Source organism: Lygodium microphyllum, chromosome 10 (assembly GCF_053477565.2).
Source record: "Lygodium microphyllum isolate KBCC chromosome 10, Lygodium_microphyllum_v1.1.10, whole genome shotgun sequence".
Lineage (NCBI taxonomy): Eukaryota > Viridiplantae > Streptophyta > Polypodiopsida > Schizaeales > Lygodiaceae > Lygodium > Lygodium microphyllum.
In genome coordinates, this window is record NC_141144.1 from 68386809 (window position 1) to 68408819 (window position 22011).

General features: G+C 40.4%; 1 protein-coding gene across 1 annotated transcript in view; it reads left to right on the forward strand.

Moving 5' to 3' along the window:
• The window catches only part of UPL6 (ubiquitin protein ligase 6), a 68589-nt gene that overhangs the window by 9213 nt on the left and 37365 nt on the right, over nt 1–22011 (forward strand). Inside the window, exons 4-13 of the mRNA XM_087686397.1 lie at nt 10564–10675; nt 12514–12697; nt 12819–12995; nt 13132–13314; nt 13399–13486; nt 13573–13682; nt 15734–16062; nt 16154–16250; nt 16366–16530; nt 16635–16721. Coding sequence (XP_087542523.1) covers nt 10564–10675; nt 12514–12697; nt 12819–12995; nt 13132–13314; nt 13399–13486; nt 13573–13682; nt 15734–16062; nt 16154–16250; nt 16366–16530; nt 16635–16721 — 1532 coding nt within the window. The remainder of the gene's footprint in view (nt 1–10563; nt 10676–12513; nt 12698–12818; nt 12996–13131; nt 13315–13398; nt 13487–13572; nt 13683–15733; nt 16063–16153; nt 16251–16365; nt 16531–16634; nt 16722–22011) is intronic.

Below are 22011 nucleotides of genomic sequence, written 5' to 3' on the forward strand. Positions count from 1 at the left end.
ACCCTTAAGTGGAATCCCGAACTCAAAATCCCATGTATAAAAACCGAAAAGTGATTGGATAAGATTATTCTTGTGGTGTGCAAAATTAAGAGCATGGTTCTTCTTGCTTCTAGTCTATTGTCTTGTGCTTCATCTTGAGAGTGAGAGTGTGAGATTGAGGGAGAGAGTGAGAGACTTGAGAGGTAAAGTTTCTTCCTTGCTCGGGCTCCTCTTCTTCCCCTTGTGAGAGGCAGATTGGAGGAGGGATCGGATGCCTTTTCTCTTATTTGTATTTCTTCTTGTGGATGGGGTGCTTGTGAAGGGGCGCAAGAAGTACTCAAGTAGTGTGTGCGTCAATTGAGGTGTATTTAGCAATGAAGATAAGAGTGGATATTCGAGAGATGGGTGTGTACCAATGTGGTACACAGAGAATAAAAGAATGTATTTATACTTAGGGTATGGTACACCTACACCCGCAAGGGTGTGTTCACTTGTGCAAGTAAATATATATATGGGAGTAGCGAAATGGCCTTTACACCCAACAACCTTCCACTTAAAGGTCCTAAGCAAACCTTTAACTAACTCCCACTAGTTGAATGCAATGCTCATGTTGAGCCTTTGTAAGACTCTTAGTGAGAACATTTGTAGGGTTATCTTGTGTTTTGATCTTAGTCAGTGTGACTAGACCATCATCCAAAACTTGTCTGATAAAGTGATACTGCACATCAATATGTTTAGTATGTGCATGAAACACGGCATTCTTAGCCAGGCATACTATACTTTAGCTATCACATCCAAAAACAGGTGTTTTGGTAGGCAGTCCAAAGTCGTTGAACAAATGACCAAGCCAAATAGCTTCTTTCGAAGCTTTAATGGCTGAAATATATTCGGCCTCAGTGGTAGAAAGTGCTACTATCTTTTCCAATCTAGAGCACCAAGAAATGGCCCCACTGGTCAAAGTAAATATGTACCTGCTAGTAGATTTGCGAGTAGCCAAGTCACCTGCCATGTCTACATCATAATACCCATGTAGATCTAATGTACCCTTTTCATAGCAAATACATTTTCTTTGTGTGCCCTTAAGGTATTGGAAGATGCATTTCATTGCTTCCCAATGTGTTTTGCCATGGTTTGACATAAACGTGCTCACAACTCCCACTACATGAGCAATGTTAGGTCCAGTGGCAACCATAGCATATATGAGTGACCCACAAGTTGAAGCATAAGGAACACACTTCATAGAGCTGAGTGACCATAGCACACATGAGTGACCCACAAGTTGAAGCATAAGGAACACACTTCATAGAGCTGGTTGCCTTATCATCTTTTAGGCAAATTGCTTTGCTAAGCTTAAGGTATGGTGGTAAAGGAACCCCAAGTGACTTAGTATCTGTCGTGGAAAAACAATCAAGAACTTTGTTGATGTATGTCACACGCATGCCCAAAATGTGTTTAGTTGCACCCAAGTCCTTCATGGAAAAGGCTGAATTCAGCTGTCTTTTTAGTGCATTTACCTGGCTTTTATTCTTACCAGCAATAAGCATTTCATCCACATAAAGCGCAAGTGTTATAAGGCTTCCATCATCAGCCTTTTTTATATATGAGTACTGATCTGCATGGCTTCTTTTTAACCCATGTGAGAGCATGAAGGTGTCAAACTTTTTATACCACTATCTAGGAGCCTATTTTAGACCATATGAGCGTCTCTTAAGCCTACACACCAAATGCTCCTTTCTTGCATAACAAAGCCATCTAACTGTTTCATGTAGAACTCTTCTTCTAAATCACCATGCAAAAATGCAGCTCTAACATCCATTATATCAAGTTCAAGATCCATAGATGCTACGTTAGCAAACAATACCCGAAGAGTGGCCATTTTGACAATAGGTGAAAAGACTTCCTGAAAGTCAATCCTCTCTTTTTGTGTATAGCCCTTAGCCACAAGCTTGGCTTTGTATTTGGGTTTTGCCATCCACACACTTGATTTTATAGACCCATTTGTTAGGAATGGCTTTCCTATCTTTGGGCAATGAAACCAAATCCCAAGTATCATTCTGATACAAAGATTTCATGTCTTCCTGCATAGCTAGCGCCCACTTTTTCTTTAACTTACATGATAATACCTCTTTATATGTGAGAGGTTCACCCTCATCTATGAGTAAAATGCAGTCCAAAGAGGGATTTAACCTCTGTATAGGTCTCTTGACATGTGTAGACCTCCTCACTCAATGATCTGTGCTATTAGGTACTAGATCCACATTCAAAGGAATGTCAATGACCTCATTGTTTGGCTACTGAATTGCATTTTCAGGTTGCTGTAATTCATTTTCAGCATGCTGATTTTGTTGCCTAAGCTGCTTTTTAGCATCTCTTTGCTTCCCATTTTCATCTGGCTCAATGATGATACACTAATTATCATAACTAGCATCAAATGGAGCTAAATTTTTAGTGGCTGATCATGCTAAAACTTTACTTTTTTTTTTTTCCAAGTCACTAGATGTGGCGTTTTTCAGTCGCTTTGACTCATTAAATACCACATCTCGGCTGCATAGTATCTTTCTCATGCTTGCGATCCAAACTCTATAGCCCATTTCACCTTCATCTTCATAACCCATGAAGATGCCTTTGTGGGATTTCTTGTCAAGTTTGGTTTTGCTATCAACAAGTACATGTACATAGCATTCGTAGCCAAAGATCCTTAAGTGGTGTTATGAAGCAAGTTTGCCAGACCAAATCTCTTCAGGAATGCCACTTTCAAGTGCAGGGTGTGGAGATTGGTTGCAAATATGCATTGCGGTTTTAAGTGCCTCTCCCCAAAATGATTGCGGGAGATTAGCTGTGGATAGCATGCACTGAATCTTCTAACATAAAGTGTGATTCATTCGCTCAGCCACACCATTAGATAACGGATTATAAGGAGCTGTAAGCTCCCGTTTAATCCCATTGACATCACAAAACTTATTGAATTCTTTAGATATATACTCTTCCCCGTTGTTTGTTCTTATGCATTTAAATTTTAAACCCTTTTGAGTACTAACAAATGCATAAAACCTTTTAAAGGCTTCTAATGCCTTGCTTTTTTGCTTAAGCAAGTAAACCCATAGCTTTCTAGAATGATCATTAATGAAATACACAATATAACGGAAACTACTACGAGTTTTTATTGGCATGGTACATACATTAGAATGGACTAAATCCAAGATACATGCCTTCCTAGAGGCTCCATGAGAGTATGAACTCTTTACATGTTTTCCCAAAACAAAGTCATCACATAAGTCAAGCTTTGAGTTTCACATAAACTCTTCCAAGTCAAGAAAGTGCCCGTAAATCCTTTTGGCTCATGTGTCCAAGACGCTTGTGCCATACTCCATGTGCGACTGCACTTTTGCAATTGCAACAAACTTTCCACGAAGTGCCTTGCAGTGAAGACAATATAGAGTTCCCCTTCTACCACCTCTAGTGACTAGCATGGATTCTTTCTGTATCTTACACATTCCACCACCAAAGGTAGTGAAGTAACCCTTGCTGTCTAGCTGCCTAATAGAAAGTAAGCTCTTCTTGATGCCAAGTACATACCTAATATCATGAAGAATCAATTCCTGATCATTTTCAAAAGCTAGGTGTATGGTGTCCATTCCTTCAATATCACATGCATGGTTATTCCCTAAACAAAATTTTTCAAGGTTACCTTTTGCATAAGAAGAAAACACTCCAAAGATGGAGTTACATAAAATGAAGCACCACTGTAAATAATCCACGATTGTGACAAACCATCATGAGCAGACAACAAGGCATCTATCACATCTCTTTTAGTGATATACATGTCTTCCACTGTCATAGCATGTGGGTTTGAAGATGCAACCAACAAATCAACGTCTTTATCTTCTTTTGTCTCCCCAATAACAACATTAGATACCACAATTGTCTTTTCTATTTCGTTAGGGGTAGAGCTGCCATGCTTCTCATTCTTTTTGCCTTTTGCATTAGCTTGCTTCTTGCGTTCTTGCTCCCTTTTATAGTACCTGCAATTGGGATTTTTATGCCCTTAGCGTCCACATTGATAGCAAGTGACATATTGTTGTTTTTCTTTGCTTTTGTTGCGATTTTTGTTCTTATTTGCAACATTTGACATTTTTTCAGTTCGTCCTCTTACATTGTAGGACGATTTGCTATTTTTCCCACTTGCTTTGCGTCTAATCTCCTTATTGAGAATAGAACCACACACATCATCAAATGTCAAGTTGGGGTTGTTGCTCAATGGCACAACCAATGCTTCCCTTGAATTTAGCAAAGTCATGAGCAAAAAAATATCCCTTAGCTTAGGATCAAAAGTGGGCAAGCCCACATCTTGTAATTGACATTTTTTCAGTTCGTCCTCTTACATTGTAGGACGATTTGCTATTTTCCCCACTTGCTTTGCGTCTAATCTCCTTATTGAGAATAGAACCACACACATCATCAAATGTCAAGTTGGGGTTGTTGCTCAATGGCACAACCAATGCTTCCCTTGAATTTAGCAAAGTCATGAGCAAAAAAATATCCCTTAGCTTAGGATCAAAAGTGGGCAAGCCCACATCTTGTAATTGACTCAAAATACCAGTGAAGGCATTTAAATGCTCTAAGGCGGGCTTAGACTCATCAAGCTTCAAGTCAACTAAGTTTTGCATGAGATAGACCTGATTGATAGGAGTTGTATTCTCATACGTACCCTTGAGTGTCTCCCAACTGCATAAGCAGTTTTAAGTCCCTAATATCAACCAAGGTATCATCTGTGACAACCATTTTGATGTCAGTAATGGCTTTCTTATTCATTTTAGGCCAATCCTCATCTGACAAAGCAAGAGGCTTATGTTTTGCCAAAGCATCATCACAATCCTTCAAAAAAAGTATACCCTGCATATGATCTTTTCAAAGATCAAAGCCATTGCCATCAAATTTACGAATCTCAAAGAGATTCTTTGTGTTAGATGTGGATGCACTGCCAGCCATCTTCAGTAATAAATGACTGCTATAAAGTGCTGAATACTTTTTGCTAATAGCAAGGTTGCTGAATATAACAGCAAGTACATACACTTGTACTTTCAAAGGTGTCCAACAAGTAGATGTTTTGCTGCAATTTCAGTCTCAAGTACTGATTACAACATGTACATGAATCAAATTTGATCCATTTGTATAAATGACAGCTCCCACTTTAGTAATGCATCACCATAATGCCGAAATGGAATGACCCAAGTTTTGTATATACCACTGTTTCATTGCATAATGAGCATGCAACAATACATATACCAAGAGGAGCTGCCCTTTTATAACATTTGAAACATCCCTTGTCCAAATTTCTCCCACTCAACAGTGAATTTGCTGTAATTTCACTGCCAATGCCAAAATCAGCTTTAAATGCATCATCAATGCGAAAATCCCAAGAATTATTGCAGTGAATCGGCCCTAATTGCATCAATACATCATCCCGAGTGTCAAATACACGCAAATGTTGCAGAAGTTTCACAAATTCTGCAAAACCCCTGAATTTTGATGTCCAAATGTGTACAAATTACAGTAAAATTGGCTCAGCTGAGCATAATTCACTTGTATAAGAAAATGCCCAAAATTTTTGAAGCAAGTGTGCTCAATGTTTGCAATTTTTGGGTCAGATGTCACTATTTTGCATGACCAGTATCAAATTTGGAAAAAACCCTAAGTTTTCAAGCATAAATCTGCACAGATCTGAGTACTGTAGTTGTGTATGCAAATGCTTGTTAATGAGCATGGGCCTTGCTATTAGGAAATAAAAAAATTGTGAAAAGTGCCACAAATGTGCCGTCATGACGAGCGTGTTGGTCACCACTTGGTCATCCTTGATTTGCTGGTCGCGACCTGCACTTGGGCGTCACAGTTGTCATCCTGTTTGCGTTGATTGTTGGAATGCGCCGCCCATTGTTGTTCGTGATTGCGCCTGTTGCCGGTAGTTTGTCAGTAGACCTGCCGATAGCCTATTAGACCTGCGCTTTGTGTCGATAGTTATTGCCTGCTTGGTCATGATTGTGCGTGTTGATTGCTCGAATCCACTTGGAGCTGAGATGACAATTTGCCTAACACCTGCGGGCCTGTTCGTCGCCTACCTATCACTTGACGCGTGCACACAAAGATTGACTCGTCGAGTCCTCGAGAAGCACGAACACTCTTGTTGACGCTCTGATACCAATTTGAAGGGGCACGAGAGGAAGTACTCGGGTAGTGTGCACGTCAATCGAGATGTATTTAGCAGTGCAAAGAGCGGAGATTTGAGAGATGGGTGTGTACCAGTGTGGTACACACAAAGAGTAAAAGAATGTATTTATACTTAGGATATGGTACACTTAACCCGCAAGGGTGTGTTTACATGTGCAAGTAAATATATACACGGGAGTAGCGAAAGGGCCTTTACACCCAATAGCTTGCGGATTTGATCGAGATCTATGGAGTAGAGATTGTGGATCCAGTACCATTGCATGGATGTGGAGCCACCATTAAGCCTTTGCTTCGTGGTGTTGAGGAGAAGGTAAGATGGTGAGTTCACTAGACCATTATCGATTCGTTTGTTCTTACTTTCATGTGGTTTTGGAGAAGAATGGATAGATCGATGAGTTTGGAGAATGTATAGGCTATATGAGAGGTAGTCGTTGCCAAATTGGATGGAATGCTTGACACAATAAGTGTTTCGTTAAGTTTGGTGGTGAGGCTTGCGAAGGCTTCGACAGTTTGCCTATGTTGCTTGCCCCTCAAGTAGCTGCAGCAAAGAGAGTGATCAGGAGGGAAATTGGGAAGTCTCTCCACCATCTTTTGTTAAGATACCGGAGTGGTAACATCAAAGTTGAGGTGCCCATATCCATGAACGGGTACAAAAAAGTTGTCACCAATGGTGATGGTTCACCCCTATGGAGTGCATATCTTGAAGCCAACCTTGATGGAAAGTCATATGGGAAGAGGCCCCACCGTCCACAAGCTAAGGCTTCTTCTTAGAAGAAGAAGTAATAGTGGTATCCTTCTCCTCCAATAAATATACGAAGATGGACTTAGTGGTAGCTAGGGTAGCCTTTGAATCGTCAGACCTCTCCTTGGGCTTCAAATGGGTGTACTTTTGCCAACACTTGTAGGGCTATTTCTTAGTATCCTTTGTGTGCTCTTTCTTGTTCTCTTGTTTCTTTGCCTTTGGTTGCTCCTCTTGCTTTCCTCCTCTCGAACTTGTTTGAAAACTTTTGCGGAGCCGAATCCACTAGTGCCAACTTGTTTAGTTGCTCATATGGTCCAAAGACTAGTGGGGCAAGCTCCTCCCAAAGAGGAGTCTCTTGGGTCCTTGATGTTAGAAGGTTGGTGTAGAATACATTGAAGTTTGGAGATGGCAATTGAGTCAAGAGAATCATTGCCATATCCTTTGAAGAGATGGTCCTCTCGAGGGACGCAAGCTCATCCCTCATGTCCTCTAGTTTGTTGATGTGATCCTTCATGGAGGGAGTGTCCTTAACATTGAGCATCTGAAGTTTCTTCTCAAGAGAAATCCTATGAGCAAATGTCTTTTTATGATACAAAGATGCAAGCTTAGACCATACTTTCACCATTGTCTTCAACTTGCGAACATGCACTAGGAGAGACTCCTATAAGCTCATAAAAAGGAAGGATTGGGCTTGTGATCGCAGAGGGCTGCATGACCCATTGTCATTCCCACATGGGGATTCTTCAAGGGATGGGGAATAGGTAGGGTAACAAGCTCCGAAAGAGTGAAGGTGTCAAGCATGCATTCCACCTTACATGACCAAAGCAAATAGTTAGAACAATCTAGGTTGTCCTCTTTGGGTAAAGAAGGGAGAATAGGCAATGAATAGGTGGTGCCATGTGGGGCAATTTAAAGCCAGTAGAATGGACCTCAATGGGAAACATAGAGAGAGGGCGAGGAGAGGGAGAATGGTGATCCAAATGGTGAGACCAAACAAGAGGCTTAGAGACTACTGTTCTTCACGATGATCATGCTGCACATCAGAGGAGTGATGAGAAATCTTCTTGTTAGAGTCATCAAAGCCATTGCACTAGTGATAAGACATCTTCGACACGTGCAAACACCCACAAAATCTGCATTTTGCTGTAGATGGTTCCAAACGGTGGAAATCAACTACACCTCGATGAGAGAAAGATTACCTGCCTGAGCTGTATGGATCAGTCGTATGTAGAAAATCTGCATTTTCCAGGAAGGAGTAGATGGCTGAAAAGTTGTGTTCTCAGCTTAGGGGGTCTTCTCCCGATGGGGTACCTTTGTGTCCTCACTTTGGCGATGACACCATGTGAGAGTTTGCAACAGAAGAGAATCATGAACATGGAGAAAGGAGAGGACAGCAAGAGATGAAGGAAAGAAATCTGCATTGATTGAAGAAGAATGTTGAATACAAAGGAGAGGATTGATAACGCAGCCCAAGGCATCAGTGAGGGCACCGGATCAGGCTGAATAATGATGACAGCAGCATCGACGCTGAGGGACACGGAGAGTAAGCAGCTTGCTGTCCATGCCGGAGGAGGAGGAGACTGCAGCCACCTTATGGAGCTCCTGTGAGGCAAAAGAAGAAGTGATCTGCCCAGCCAGAATGTCAGCTATATAGCTGAAAACTCAGAAAACTGAGGGACCAGATCTGGGCGACAAGCCTTGACTGGGCCAATTGAAATAAGTGCAGTCTGACTGCTGCAAGAACTGCGCAGATGATGATGTGGAAGTTTTGTGTCAGTCTCCAGGTGGCAGGGGCTGGAAACTGACTGGCAGAGGCTGCACAAACTCCAAACTGCTTGACAAACCTAGGAAAAACACAGTTAGAGCTCCTATGTCTCCGTCAGACTCTGACAGATCTCACCACCAGGAGATGACAGATTGCCAAACTAAAATAGGCAGGCTAACACAAGGATGGTGTATGGGGTATGTGTATCGACTACCATACCTTGAACAGGAGTACTATCAAGAACTATTCTCCTATTTCAATGATACACTATATCCTTGACAAGTTGGAAGGATCCACAATTTTCAGCTGGATAGATCTAGAGTGGATATCATCAGATACACATTTGAAAAGATGTGAACAAGACAAGTTTTAGGACAACCTTTGCCTTGTATAAGCTTTTAGTGATGCTGTTTAGGTTTACCAATGCGTGTGCAACATTCAATTTGATATGGGCACGATCTTTCATAAGCATAGATCCTTTGTGGGGACAATCTTGGTTGATATCATTGTGTATACAAAGAATGAGATGGTGCATTGAAAGCATCTAGCTATTGTCTTTCAAGAACTATTCAAGCATTAGTTGGTCATTTCTTGGGGTGCATAGTCTCTAAAGGTGGTGTCAGGATGGGTCCAACTACAGCGAAGGCTATTCATTGTGGGCTAGAATCGTGGAACGTTTGCAATTTTCTAGGTTCATATTATAGGAATTGCATCTGCCTTTTGCAGAGATTGCCTCTCCTCTTCATGCTTCTCAAGAATGCCTTTCAGATGGGCTGAAAAAGAGATTACAACCTTGAATAAATTGAAGGAAAAGCTTACTTTTGACCCTGTTCTAATTGTACCTGATCTTCGAAACCTTTTGTGGTAAAACATGATGCATGTGCGAACAACATTGGTGCAGCTCTCATGCATGGCTGTTTGAAAGTTGTTGATGGGATACTTGGAAGTATGTCGAGAGGAGTTTGTGTTTGGGATGTCATGACTCATGCGCCGTTCCCTCAAGAGTCTTGATAAGGGGGATATCGGTGTCAAAGGAGTGGGCTCCGAGGGGGAATGCTTTGATGACAAAGCGCTCCATTGTATCAACATGATTTATTCTGCATGATTCAGTGCTCATCATTCTTGATTCATCTTCTCCTTCAGTGATTCTGAGTTTCTTTGTCTTAGTGTTTGACGTACACTATATATTCTTCTTGCAAACCCTACCATTTCTCGACATGGTATCAAAGCATCCAGTTCTGTTTCTTGACAGCAGCCCTGTTGTTCATAGCCTTCTACATAAGTCTACTGCATGGATTGGACCATGGTTGCCACTTCATCACCCGAGTTCCCCTCATCATCTTTTGCCTCAACAAGGTTGTTGCCAGGATCCATCAGTGGAAGAGGACATTCCCTGACACTTCTCCCTCAGCCTGCGTCCATGAAAGCCTTTGGCTGTTGGACTGGTCTGACTTTGAGCATTGTGTACGTTCATTCATTCATTATTCAGCAGTCATCATTCATTCAGTTTTGTCTTGATTTTTCAGTTTTACTTTTTGCATTGGTGTCGTGTGTTTCAGTCATCTTCTTATGAAAGCTCTGCAGTTAACAGCACTTGAAAAGGTTTTCAAGACACAATCATAGAAAGTATTAAAAACAAATTTGTGTGTATGTGAGAATGGCAGATCAAGAGGAAATTCTGAAGTTGATGAACTGTTATTTCTGGTATTTGTTAGCTTAATATTAGGACTGTAATTTGAGGTACACAAATGCGTTGAAGTCAGTTCTTTGCTTTTGTAACATAGTATGTTATGCAACTCTTATTATGGTGTTTGTAAATGCAATGATGATGTTTTGTGTACTGAATAACCAGGTGATGTTTTGGAAGTTTTTGGATGCCGGGATTGCTTGTCAAGCCTCTCTATTGCAGAACATCGTGTCAAAAGGCTCTCGCTTCTGTGTTTGCAAGCTGTTTTTTGGTATCGGTGAGTTTGATATACTTCAATACTGATGTGAATCTCATTATAGAAATGATAATATGATGACTTTATGATTTTCTTTGTATCCTTTGCCTCTGCTAGTATTCAGCAGGATGTGTGATGGAAGTCAACTTTCTTTTCGTTCTACTTTGGTTTAAATTGGGCAGATTCTTACAGCCTAAATTGTTAGGAAAGTCATGAAAAGGGTGTCTTTGTGTATGCCAGTCCTTGTGGCTGTTGTATTCAGTATATGCAAATAAGATTTCTCTCATAGTCTTTTCTTATTCAAAAATTAGCTTGTTGATACATTAGTCAATCCAAAATGGTACCTCTGTTCAACTGATTTATAACCCTCTTTTCATATATGGTCAGCTATAAGACATCCTGCCAGATATGTACTTTGTAACCATGTATAAAACCCATCAAAGTATGCAAACAAAGGTGATACTTATCATAACAAATTTTAATGGAGTACTTACGGCTTTGTATAAATCAACAAACATATTACTGAGCCTCCAATTAAAGCATTTTGAAAATAGTAGTGATACAACAGCAGCAAATGAATATTCTTGAATCCAAATGATAGGAATATAAGTGATAGAATTAAATTTACATAGAAATTCAAACTAGCAATTCTAACGAATGTTCTCTCTTTCATGTTTTAATATGCTTTTGGCTGTTGTCCTTGTACTCTTTTTTGTACTTGCTGTACATGGGCATATGATTCATAGCATTTCATGCAACATGCAGATCTCTTTATGAATGTGTGTGTTCCTTTTTAAGGAAGCATTTATGAGCATATAGTAGATGTAGCTTACGGCCACAGTCTCGAATCTTTTTACTGCCTTAATGATGGATGACAGTTAATCAGAGATGGATTTGGAGACTGATGTCAATGCATGTCCCGCCAACAGGTTGTTCTGTGGCATTGGTGGACTTCAGGTAGCAGAGACTACTTTTGTATTGGAGCCCAATCCTTTGTGACTGTGTGATATTCTTCTTGAAAAGTATTCTCATTACCTCACCTGTGCTCACAAAATGGACTCTGGACATCAAAGCACAATCAAAAAATGGATTCCACATTGAGGATGGGCGATATTTGTTCTGAGCTCTTCTTTGTCTTCGAGGGAACAAGATAATTATGTACTTATGTTTGACAATGGCCTGGTCATCCTAGGAAATGATATCTTTGATATTGTAGATCTCTCCTTGAACAATATTACAGTATGGTCACTTTCCCATGCAGCAACTTAAAAGTATCATGAATAAAAAGTCTGTGTGTGGAGCTTTTAATTGGCTTTAGCTCTTTCAGAGCCTCAACAAGCTTGTCTGTTATCTCATAATCGATGTTAGTAAGATTATGTTATTTCTGATTTCTTCGAAGCTTCTTGGAGGGTATCGAACCATATGGCTGAAGTACTTTTTCTGTTGGTAGTGTCTCATTGCTCATTCCCATCTGCATCTCCACCTTAAGCTTAACAAGTTTGCATAATAGACATTATTTTGGGCATTGGTTATGATTGGTGGATACTTGTCTAGGTTAATGTCCTCATTGTGGCAGTTTTGGCCTGTGATTTACAAGGGATTCTAATGGACATGGATTGTGCTGATAGTGTTAATATTGGAAAGGCCTTGCTAGCTCTCATTAATTCTTTGTTGAATGGTTTTTGACCAGAAGTGGTTTTCTTAGTTGGTTTTTGTTCCTAGGATTCTCAGTTTTATGTGGGGTATAGGGATCCTTTTATAAATGCTTACAATTCTCTTTCTGGATTCTGTATAGAAGATTTTTGCCAAATGTAACATTCTCTTCATGATTATATTTTTACTTGTTTGCACTGCCACAGTGACTCTTTGAAGGAGCCGTTGTCAGATGTCCAAGAAAGGAAGGAAGTGATAGATTCTTCAACACTACTTTTGGAAACTGTTAATACGCTGACAGATACTACTCTCCCATGGGCAGGATCACTTATCAAATATCTTGCCGAAAGAAGACTCTTCTCTCTGCTTCGTGACATCCTATTAGCTGTGGTAAAACTATGAAGTAAAGAATCAAAGTCTCTACTTTAGATTCAGGATTTTATCTAGAATGATATTTATGTGTTTGACCTGACCTCAAAAAGACCTTTCTTTACTGTGTTGTGCAATACAGCCAGAACAACAGGACAGTACCAAAAGCTTTATCCTGTGTTTAGAACAGACTGTTGTGCTACTTGCCTTGCGGCATGTAAAGAGAGAACAATCTCCATGGATGCCATTCCATGAGAGCTTTGCAACAGAGATTTTAACAATTCCAGTTCTCTTTCAAAGGTTCCCTTCACTGAAACAGGTCTGATCTTGGTGTATTTACTGCTTACTGCATTACATTGATTGTGCATATTATAAAGAAGTCCTGAAGGCCCAGTCAAGCTTGAAATGTTGTATGCCTACTGGCTAACCAGTATTTTGCTCTGTTGGCTGTACAGGTCTTTGTAAGCAAAGGCCTTTGGGCATTTTCTATTCATCAGTTGGCCTTGTCCCTGCCGGATTTTCTCAGACGGCTGCCCTCAAATTCTGCATCTCTATTTCCCTCTCATGTGTGCCTGCTTGGTAACCTTTTAGAAACCTCAGGATCTGCCCTGTGCCTGCAGGAATGTCCCTGGCAATTGGTATGCACTATTTACCACACATCTTTCACCTTGCACCTGGATTGTTGTGCTTTTATTGATAATGTACCTATGTCCTTACTGCAGGCAGTGAACTTTGCTTCCGTTGCAAGATGTCTTTTGGAGGAGCTTCCTTCACAGTATGTGAAAGCTCCAGATGGACATGATGAAAGTAGTAAGCACTTGTTGATTAATGTAAATGTAATTGTCAATTCTCTTCAGATTCTTTGTTGACCGTTTGACATTAACTGCTTCATGAAGTTATGGAAGAGAACATGGAAGAAGATGGGAGTAGCACTGTTGCTGAGGCAGAACCTGCTTTGGAACGACAACTTCAGTCTGTTGTCGATACTGATCTGTTAGTGCATGTGGTACGTATAACCATTTTTGGGTTCCCTTCTTCTGCTATATTGTATTGCTACTGGCTTCCAAGTGGAGTTTTGGGGTTTAATAGCAGGTCTCATGTCCTGTGAAACAACACAGATGAGGAGGACATGGATGCTTTTCTGATTTAAGTATATCACACTGAAGTACATTTAAGCAAAATATCTTTAAGAAGCATGGGGCATTGGTTAAATGGGAAAACCTTGTATATACACAAGTATGATGGGCTGGTCATACATACCAAACTAGCATTGATTGTTTCTGGCTTGTGCTGCCCAGCAAGCTTTAATCTAAGCTTGCAGACCCACTCAGAGAATTGGTCTACTTGGGTGGCTACAAAACATGACACATTCTGTTCTTGTAATGTTACTCAGGTCTGTGGAGATACTGGATGTTTCAAAGATTAAATAAAGTTAGGAAAATGGCTAGCATTTGTGTCTGTCTACTGATAATACATACAGTCATTTTGATGAGCCTTTCCCCTTTAATTTGTCTGGTGCCAGAACATAGTATTCCACACACAGATGTTTTTAAGATGATTTTTTTTGGGGTAACCTTGGGTGCTGATGAAAGTTGCTTTCTGTGCTACTGACTCCTAGGCTTTCATGTGATTTTCCTGTGTAGACAGCAACAACTTGATAGTTATTTTGACATAACCAACTTGGCATCAGTTTTGGAGGTGTAGTTGGAGAGTATCTAGACTGTTGTAGAGGTGTGGTGGCCTCCAGCTCATTACTTCTTGTAAGCATAGTGTGGGTAGGCAAGGTTACATAAAGTGAAGAGGACAAACAAATTTGGAATGGTGGTTAGGGATGATTATTGAAAGTGGAGGCCCCAAAATAGGAGGATGAACATATTCAAAATGGTTGATTTAATTGTAGCAAGGATGGAGCTAAAAGGTGTCTAAAGAGCAGAAGCCAAAGCATGCTAATAACCTCAAACCATGTAATGAAAACGTGTGTCAATGTTTTTTAGCTGTAGGATGAAGCCATCCTTTTAGGAAACATGATCATTGCAGGAAGCTATCTGTGTATCTAGTTTCTGTGTGGATGTGAACCATATTCTTTGACCATCAAATTTGATGAGGTCCATGTTACACTTATCATTTTCCTCTATAGCTGTGGTGTGAATGCCCCCTTATCCATGGATACTTCTTACCTTCTAGTTGGAGAAGGGATTTTTTCCGTGTGAACACCTGTGACTGGGTGTGGTACTTTAGGACCTTAGAGATTGTACTTTCATTATCATTCTTACATTAGTGGATATGGCATTCCAGCAACTCTCCTCTCTTGCTGTTCACTTGTTCACTATGAAGAGTGTTCTGCTGCTGAATCCCAACCTAGTAGTAGTATCAAAATCATGCCTCTTTTCAGCTGCTACTCAGCTTGCCAGTTTCCTACTACCCCTGCCTCAGCCACTGTTGAGCCTCGAGCTTGGTTGCTCTCCTCCTTACCAGCTCCTGCTGTGCAAACTTCTGCCCCCAAAATCTGCTGCTTCAACGTCGCTTTTCTTTCTCGTTTGGGGGGGTGGGGACAACTGTCCAGCAATTCTGTCCCACCTGCTTGTGACTGTCCAGACCTGTTCATCACCTGCTTTTCTTTCTCGTTTGGGGGGTTGGGGGTGGGGGGTTTTGTGTGTGCGCGTGTGTATGCTGGTTGTGACTTGCCTTATGTATCACACTGAAGATGCCACCAATAAGAGCATAAAGCAAGTCCGTCTACTGTACTTCCTGCACAAGCAATTCCGGAATATGACTTCGAATTTGGGAGATTCTTGGGTTCACACCTCTGTATGTTCTAAGAGAAAAGAGTTCTATATATGCAACAAGTTGTAGTTTCAAACACATTCTGTTCCTTTCACCAACTAAACAAAATCTTTAATTCCGGGTCATGCTTAACTTCGACAGAATGTAGTTGTGAATTTCTGACTGTTTGGATCAGATCCCCAAGCTGCACTTTGTTGCCAAAAGTATAACTGCTTCATTGTGGCTAAAAGGATGGCTGTAAAGTGTGACTATATAATACCTTTGATTCAACAGGTGAGAGCAGCTTTTCAAGATAATTTTCTGGCAGCAAACAAGACCGAAAGCAGGGGGATGCCTCCATCTTCTGATGAAACTGAAAGGATAGGTGAAGTCTGTGCTTTCCTTTATGCCATTTTCTCAAGAATGCCATGTTCAGGGGCAATGGTAGGTCTGGCATACAAGACACAACTTGTCCCACGATTATGGGACTACATGCAAAGATGTCGTTTGGCACAGCAGTGGCCTATGATAAAACTAGTGTGTAAGACTAGCAGTGAAAACCATTCTGTGGCAGAGATAGAGGGTTGGATGCTTCCATTATCTATTTTCTGCCCTGTATATAGGTAATGATCTAATTTAGTTGTGCATTTCTACTTTTCCAGTCACTTTATGTGTTATCATATAGGCTAAATGGTATGAAGTTGTTTGTTGCAGTTTTATGCTTGTAAGCATTGATAATGAAGAGTTTTATGAGCAACAGAAGCCACTTGGACTTGATGACTTAAGGCGTCTGGTTATCATTTTGAAAGAGGTAGCTTCGTGTGTGCGCTAAAGGTTTTTTTGGGGGCGGGGTGTGTGTGAAGAATAAGTCTGTAAACTGTCTAAGATACTTTTCTATTTGTTGCTAACATGTTTGAGTATGACAGGCTTTATGGCAGCTTCTATGGATAATGCCCTCTAAACACACTCCAGGTTCTGGAACTTCCCTATCTCTACAAAAGAATGTTCCTAAAACTTTTTCACAGAGCATTTTCTCGTCAAGCTCGTTTAGACAGAAGGTTAGCAGTGTCTCAGCAAGACTGCTTACAGAGGTGGGTGCATTTAATCAACCGCTGCTTTTAAAATTTCAAAAGGTCCAAGAGTTATACATCAGTTTTGTAAGAACTCCAAAAATTACAATCGCATCCTATTGCAGCTACAAGATTGGAATAACCGTCGACAGTTTACATCTCCTCAAGATTTTCATGCCAAAGAGGCTGCTGATGAGATAATTTTCACCCAGGTAGTTATGTGTTTTCCAAATGATGCAATCATTAGTTTTGGAATATCTCAACTCTACACAATCGCTCAATAAAGTTTGCAATAAGTGGAGTCACTTTCACACTTTACATTTTTGTTGAATTAAGAGTCTTTTCGGCTCTTGTTCTGGATAGCAGGCAAGCTGATTACACTATGAAGCAACGCCTGTACTTCATCAGATCACTTCCTTGATTGAAGACTCCAGAGAAAAACATGTAGTATAATCATGGTCTTGATGATAATTAATTGAGGTAGTGGCAGAGAGCATCTTCTGATGATGACATTGGTGTGGAGGAATGTGATCTAAATGAACTGTGCACTAAGGGAGTGAAGATGGTTACCTTTTGTCCATTTCTATGCCTGTATGGCCATAGTCCTGTGTGCAAGTAATGTCTTCTTTTGCAATGAAATAAGCCTGCCTTAGTTCTTGCATTGTCATAGGGGTTACTTTCAAAGTGCATAGAATTTACTCACCGATATTTCCTAGTGTCCATTCAATCCATCAATATCTTTTTCCAAATTCAGAATCAGCTGAGTTGGGAAAGGGCAGTCAGCTATTTTGCCTTCAAAGCAACCAAAATTCATAAATAACCTTTCAATTGACCACAATCCAATTTTCAAAGTCTGCAAAGGTCATATTCATGCACATGGCTGAGAGCATAGAGCCAAGGATGGCTTTGCTGAACACATTCAACTAACGAGGAAGCTTTTCTCGCCAGTGTGTGTTAGTGGATGCTCAAGATGTTAGGCCCACTATATAGCTGTGGAGAGCCCAATTTATTTACCGCCAAACACCATTCTTTTCTGATTCAAAATATCTTAATGGTGGTGGCCATGAAACCATCTATATCCACTTTTCTCTATATGGTAAGTGGAAGGAAGGGTGAATGAACCAAACTGTAAACTGTACGAAATCGGCTTTTCCTCTCCTCTTTCAGAAATAAATAAAGCTCTAGAGTCTTCTTATGGTCTAGTCTTATTTAAACTACTCTACAAATCTGTGAGGTTCCTCTCCATCCCTATATTTTTCAAATTCCTTGGATACTATAAATATTTGGGTTTAATCCTTGGATATATTATTGACTCCTAGTCCAACAAGTAGACTACTTGCTGACTTGACACTAGCTTCCTTAGCCTAGGTTTTTTTAATTTGAAGAAAAGAAATTTCTATTAATAACATCTTAGCAAATAACCTGAGGTACAATGCACAATACAAGGAACTCTATGAAAAGAGTAACTAAGTATATCACAAATACAATGGTTGTGTGAACAACCAATCCTGTGGGCTATAAGGCCAAACCATATGAGGGACAATGTGGAAGAAAGTGCCGAAATCCCGTGTCCGCCATAGAAAAGCCTTGCTTCTTTGTCTCATCCTCTCAGAGCTGCCATGTATCCTCTCCCATATCCTACGAAGAGTATGGATGAGCTCTGCCTAGATCTTTGATAGAGTTTGTCACGAGGATGTGAAATTTTGAGATGCTTTAATCTTGTTGATAACATTTGATTAAGTTATTAATCAAATGCGCAAGGTTGTTTAGTACATGTGATGCATATGGCAATTATTTCATGGTAATAGGTGAAGGACCTTGAGGATGAAGTGGGTGTCAAAGGCAAAAGTTGTGATACGTTATGCATGCTGGGCTTTGGAGGTTAGTTGGTGTCAATTTTGATTGTGGGATAGTTATTTGGCCAATAAGTGTTAGTGGTGACACTAGGGACTAGCATTATCTAAATAATTAATGCAAGTCTAAGGGTAAATAGAGGTTGGGAACCACTCCAAGTTGCAAATAGTCTAGTCATTTTCATTATGGATGGCACATTTAATTTTGGGTAAGGGTAAGAAGAGTTGAAATTAGCTTTTAGGATTATTTAATTTTGAAAATAAATTAAATGGTTGGATAATGCTGAAAAATGGGTTTAGAAGGTTGCCACTTAGCAAAAATGTGTATGGAAACTGAGAAAACGTTTTAGGGGCTAGGTTTGAGCCATTCAATTAGCTTATAGCTTGAGAGAGAGAGAGAGAGAGAGAGAGAGAGAGAGAGAGAGAGCTGTTGGTCCATTTTTTGATCGGAGAACAACAATTTGTTGTAGAAGACAGCTATCTGGGGGCCTCAGCAGGCAAGGGAGAGCAAGGAGTCATCTTGCAAGGGCTGGTAACAACATTGTTGTTCTGGTGACAACATTATTGAGAAAACGTTTTAGGGACTAGGTCTAAGCCATTCAATTAGCTTATAGCGCGAGAGAGAGAGAGAGAGAGAGAGAGAGAGAGAGAGAGAGAGAGGCTATTGGTCCATTTTCTAATTAGAGAACAACAATTTGTTGTAGAAGATAGCCATCTGGGGGCCTCAGCAGGAAAGGGAGAGCAAGGAGTCATCTTGCAAGGGCTGGTAACAACATTGTTGTTCTGGTGACAACATTTTGGAGGTGTCTCATGGGTGATTGCATTAAATGCAGGTTGGAACAGGCACCAAGCAGAATTTCTTGCAAAGAAAATCAGAGCTCTCTCTCATCTTGGCTTTCTCTCACCTTCTCCAACCCATTCTCAGCAGATCTCAACATTTCTCAGCCATTTTGAGTAGATCCCAGCCAAATTTGGTGGAGAACAGAGAGATCTCTACTGTAAACCCTAAAAATTAGGGTTTGACAGGCACCTTCGGACCTGTGTCAATTGGTGAAGGCATCGTATATTGAATTCAGCACCTGAAATTTGTGTAATTATCAAGGAATTCAGATGCAAGTCCATTCATTGTATTGATAAGTTGTTGGTGGTTTCATTTGTGCAAGTTCTAGGTGAAAAATAAAGGGGCAATTGGCCCGAATTGATTGATTGATTGTTGCTATAGTAAAGAGGCTTTTTGGAATAGCAAAGAAAATTGTGAATCTTAGCTTGTACTCATTCTAGTAGCAATCAAGTTAAAGAAATATCGAAAGGGGCGCAAGTTTTGGGACCAACAAGGTATCCAATGTTTGAGATTATTAATGTAATTTGTGCAGCCAATGTTTGAGATTATTAATGTAATTTGTGCATTTCAAGTTATATTCATTTGCTGATTGCTATAGGTAAGTGCTTAATTAGGGAATTATTGCCCTTTCCAAGAAGAAAGGCTAGTTTCAAAGTATCTGTTGTGGTTACATCCAAAAGGTCAATAACTTGGTTGGATCTCGTAGTCCAAATAAACTAGGCTATGATATTGGCAATCAACTTCCATCTATGGCAATGTCTCAGAGTCAATTGTGCTCGTGAGTAATCTCGAGTGAGAATCCTGCTTAGATGTTGTCCAATGATTAGAAAAGAGTAGCTGCCCTAAACATCCTCATAGCCACATACTGGGCCTCTATTTGTGACCTATGCTAGAGCCTTGAGGTAGCCACCATGGTGTCTTTGCTATGTTGTGAACTACTATCCTAAGGGTTCTTCAAAAAAGCTTATGGGCTCTAGGGTAGTCCCACAGGCAATGTCTCTATGCCTTTGTTGGATCACCACATCTCTCACATGCTACTAGGTCCTGTCAAAATAACAGGTATGCTTTGATACCCTATCAAAATGTGCGATGATGCAGAGAGATAGTAGGGCTTGCAGGAAGAAACATAGAGTGTGTGTGGCAAACATTGAGAGAGAAGAAAAACTTTGAAACACAAGACGAACACGATGATGATACATTGAATCATGCTATGAGAAGAAAAAGCTGATACAGTGGAGCTGAAGCTCAGAAGATGATTGCATTGTCTTGTCTAAATCGGGTGGCAACACTTGTCAAAATCTGCACGGTGAGGGGAGTGAGATGCAATTCTTTGGGCAATGGACTATCAAAGTAATCATTGGAAGGTGAAGAATAATTGTCGAGGGAGCGAAGCTTAGTTCACTGATGTCATGAGGGATGAAGAAGATGATCACCAGCTGTCAAGGGAGTGAAGTGCAGTCCTCGAATGCTAGGAAGAGGACGAGGTTGCAAAATGCAGTAGTAGAAAGTTGCAGTAGAATGCTGTAGTAAAACGCTGCAGTAACACACGAGTAAAATGCAACAGTAGAATGTTGCAGTAAAACGCAATAGGAGGGTTGAATGGAGGGTGAAAGGTAGGCACGAATTGCAATGTCCTTCGGTAGGGGTATGGGCGGCAATGGAGAGAAGAGGAAAGAGTGTTGGAGTGACAAAGGAAGAGGGGTGAAGAATGACCGAAATGGGATGTGTGAATGAATGAAGTGATCTATTTATAGGTATAAGATTTCTAGGGTGCCACATCATTGGGTGGGTGCCCACTGAAAAAGTGGCCAAAATGTGGACACTAGCCCTTTTTGGGGCTGTTAGTGCAAAACCCTAAATGAAGTGTGTAAATTGAAGAAGTGGTTTCTCAACAAGTCCTTGGTGTATCCAAGCCATGTATCAACTACTAGGCTCCTTTGAGCTACAAGCCATAGGAAGAGATAGAGCTTACGTATTTTGAAGAAGTTTCATTTTGCACAATGATAGATATTGCATGGCTATAGTGAAAGCTAAAGAGCTAAGAAGTTTGAGAGAGACAAATCTCAAAAACCAAAGTAGAACATAATGATTAGGTATTGTCGTGTCTATCTTTTTGATGTAGTGTTGGCTTAGCTCAATATCTCTTGCAAAGGAGGGTGCAAAAACCGATGACATGCCCATCCAAGGGGTGATACTAGAATGAGCAGATGCCCCTATCCATGAGGACCTTGACTACGGGCCAAACGAGAGAGAGAGAGAGAGAGAGAGAGAGAGAGAGAGAGAGAGAGAGTTCTACCCGAAGATTTGGAATTATGGGTAATCTTTTGGAATAATGCATGTGCTTTGTCTAGAACTTATGGAATTTAGCATGCATCTGCATTTAGTACTGAATTACAACATTTGCAATCCTTATTGGAACAATTTGTCACATTACAACAAGTATTAAGATAACATGCATGCTTTGATACCATGTCAAAATAGTGCGACAAGATGGTATATAGTCATACCATATCAGAGAGATAGTAGGGTTTGTGGGGAGAAACAGAGAATGTACGGCAAACACTATTAGAAGAAGAAATTCAGAGAAAACATAGAAGAAGAATAAGATGAAAGATAAACTATTGAATCATGCTAAGTGAATCAAGCAGTCAAAGCTTTGAAGATGATTGCATTGACTTGTTTAATTAGGTGGCAACACTTGAAGGAAGCCCGCATTGTAGAGGGAGTGAAATGTAGTCCTCCAAGTAGTAGGGTATAGAAGGTAATGTTGAAGATGAAGGACAACCTTCGAGGGAGTGTAATGCAGTT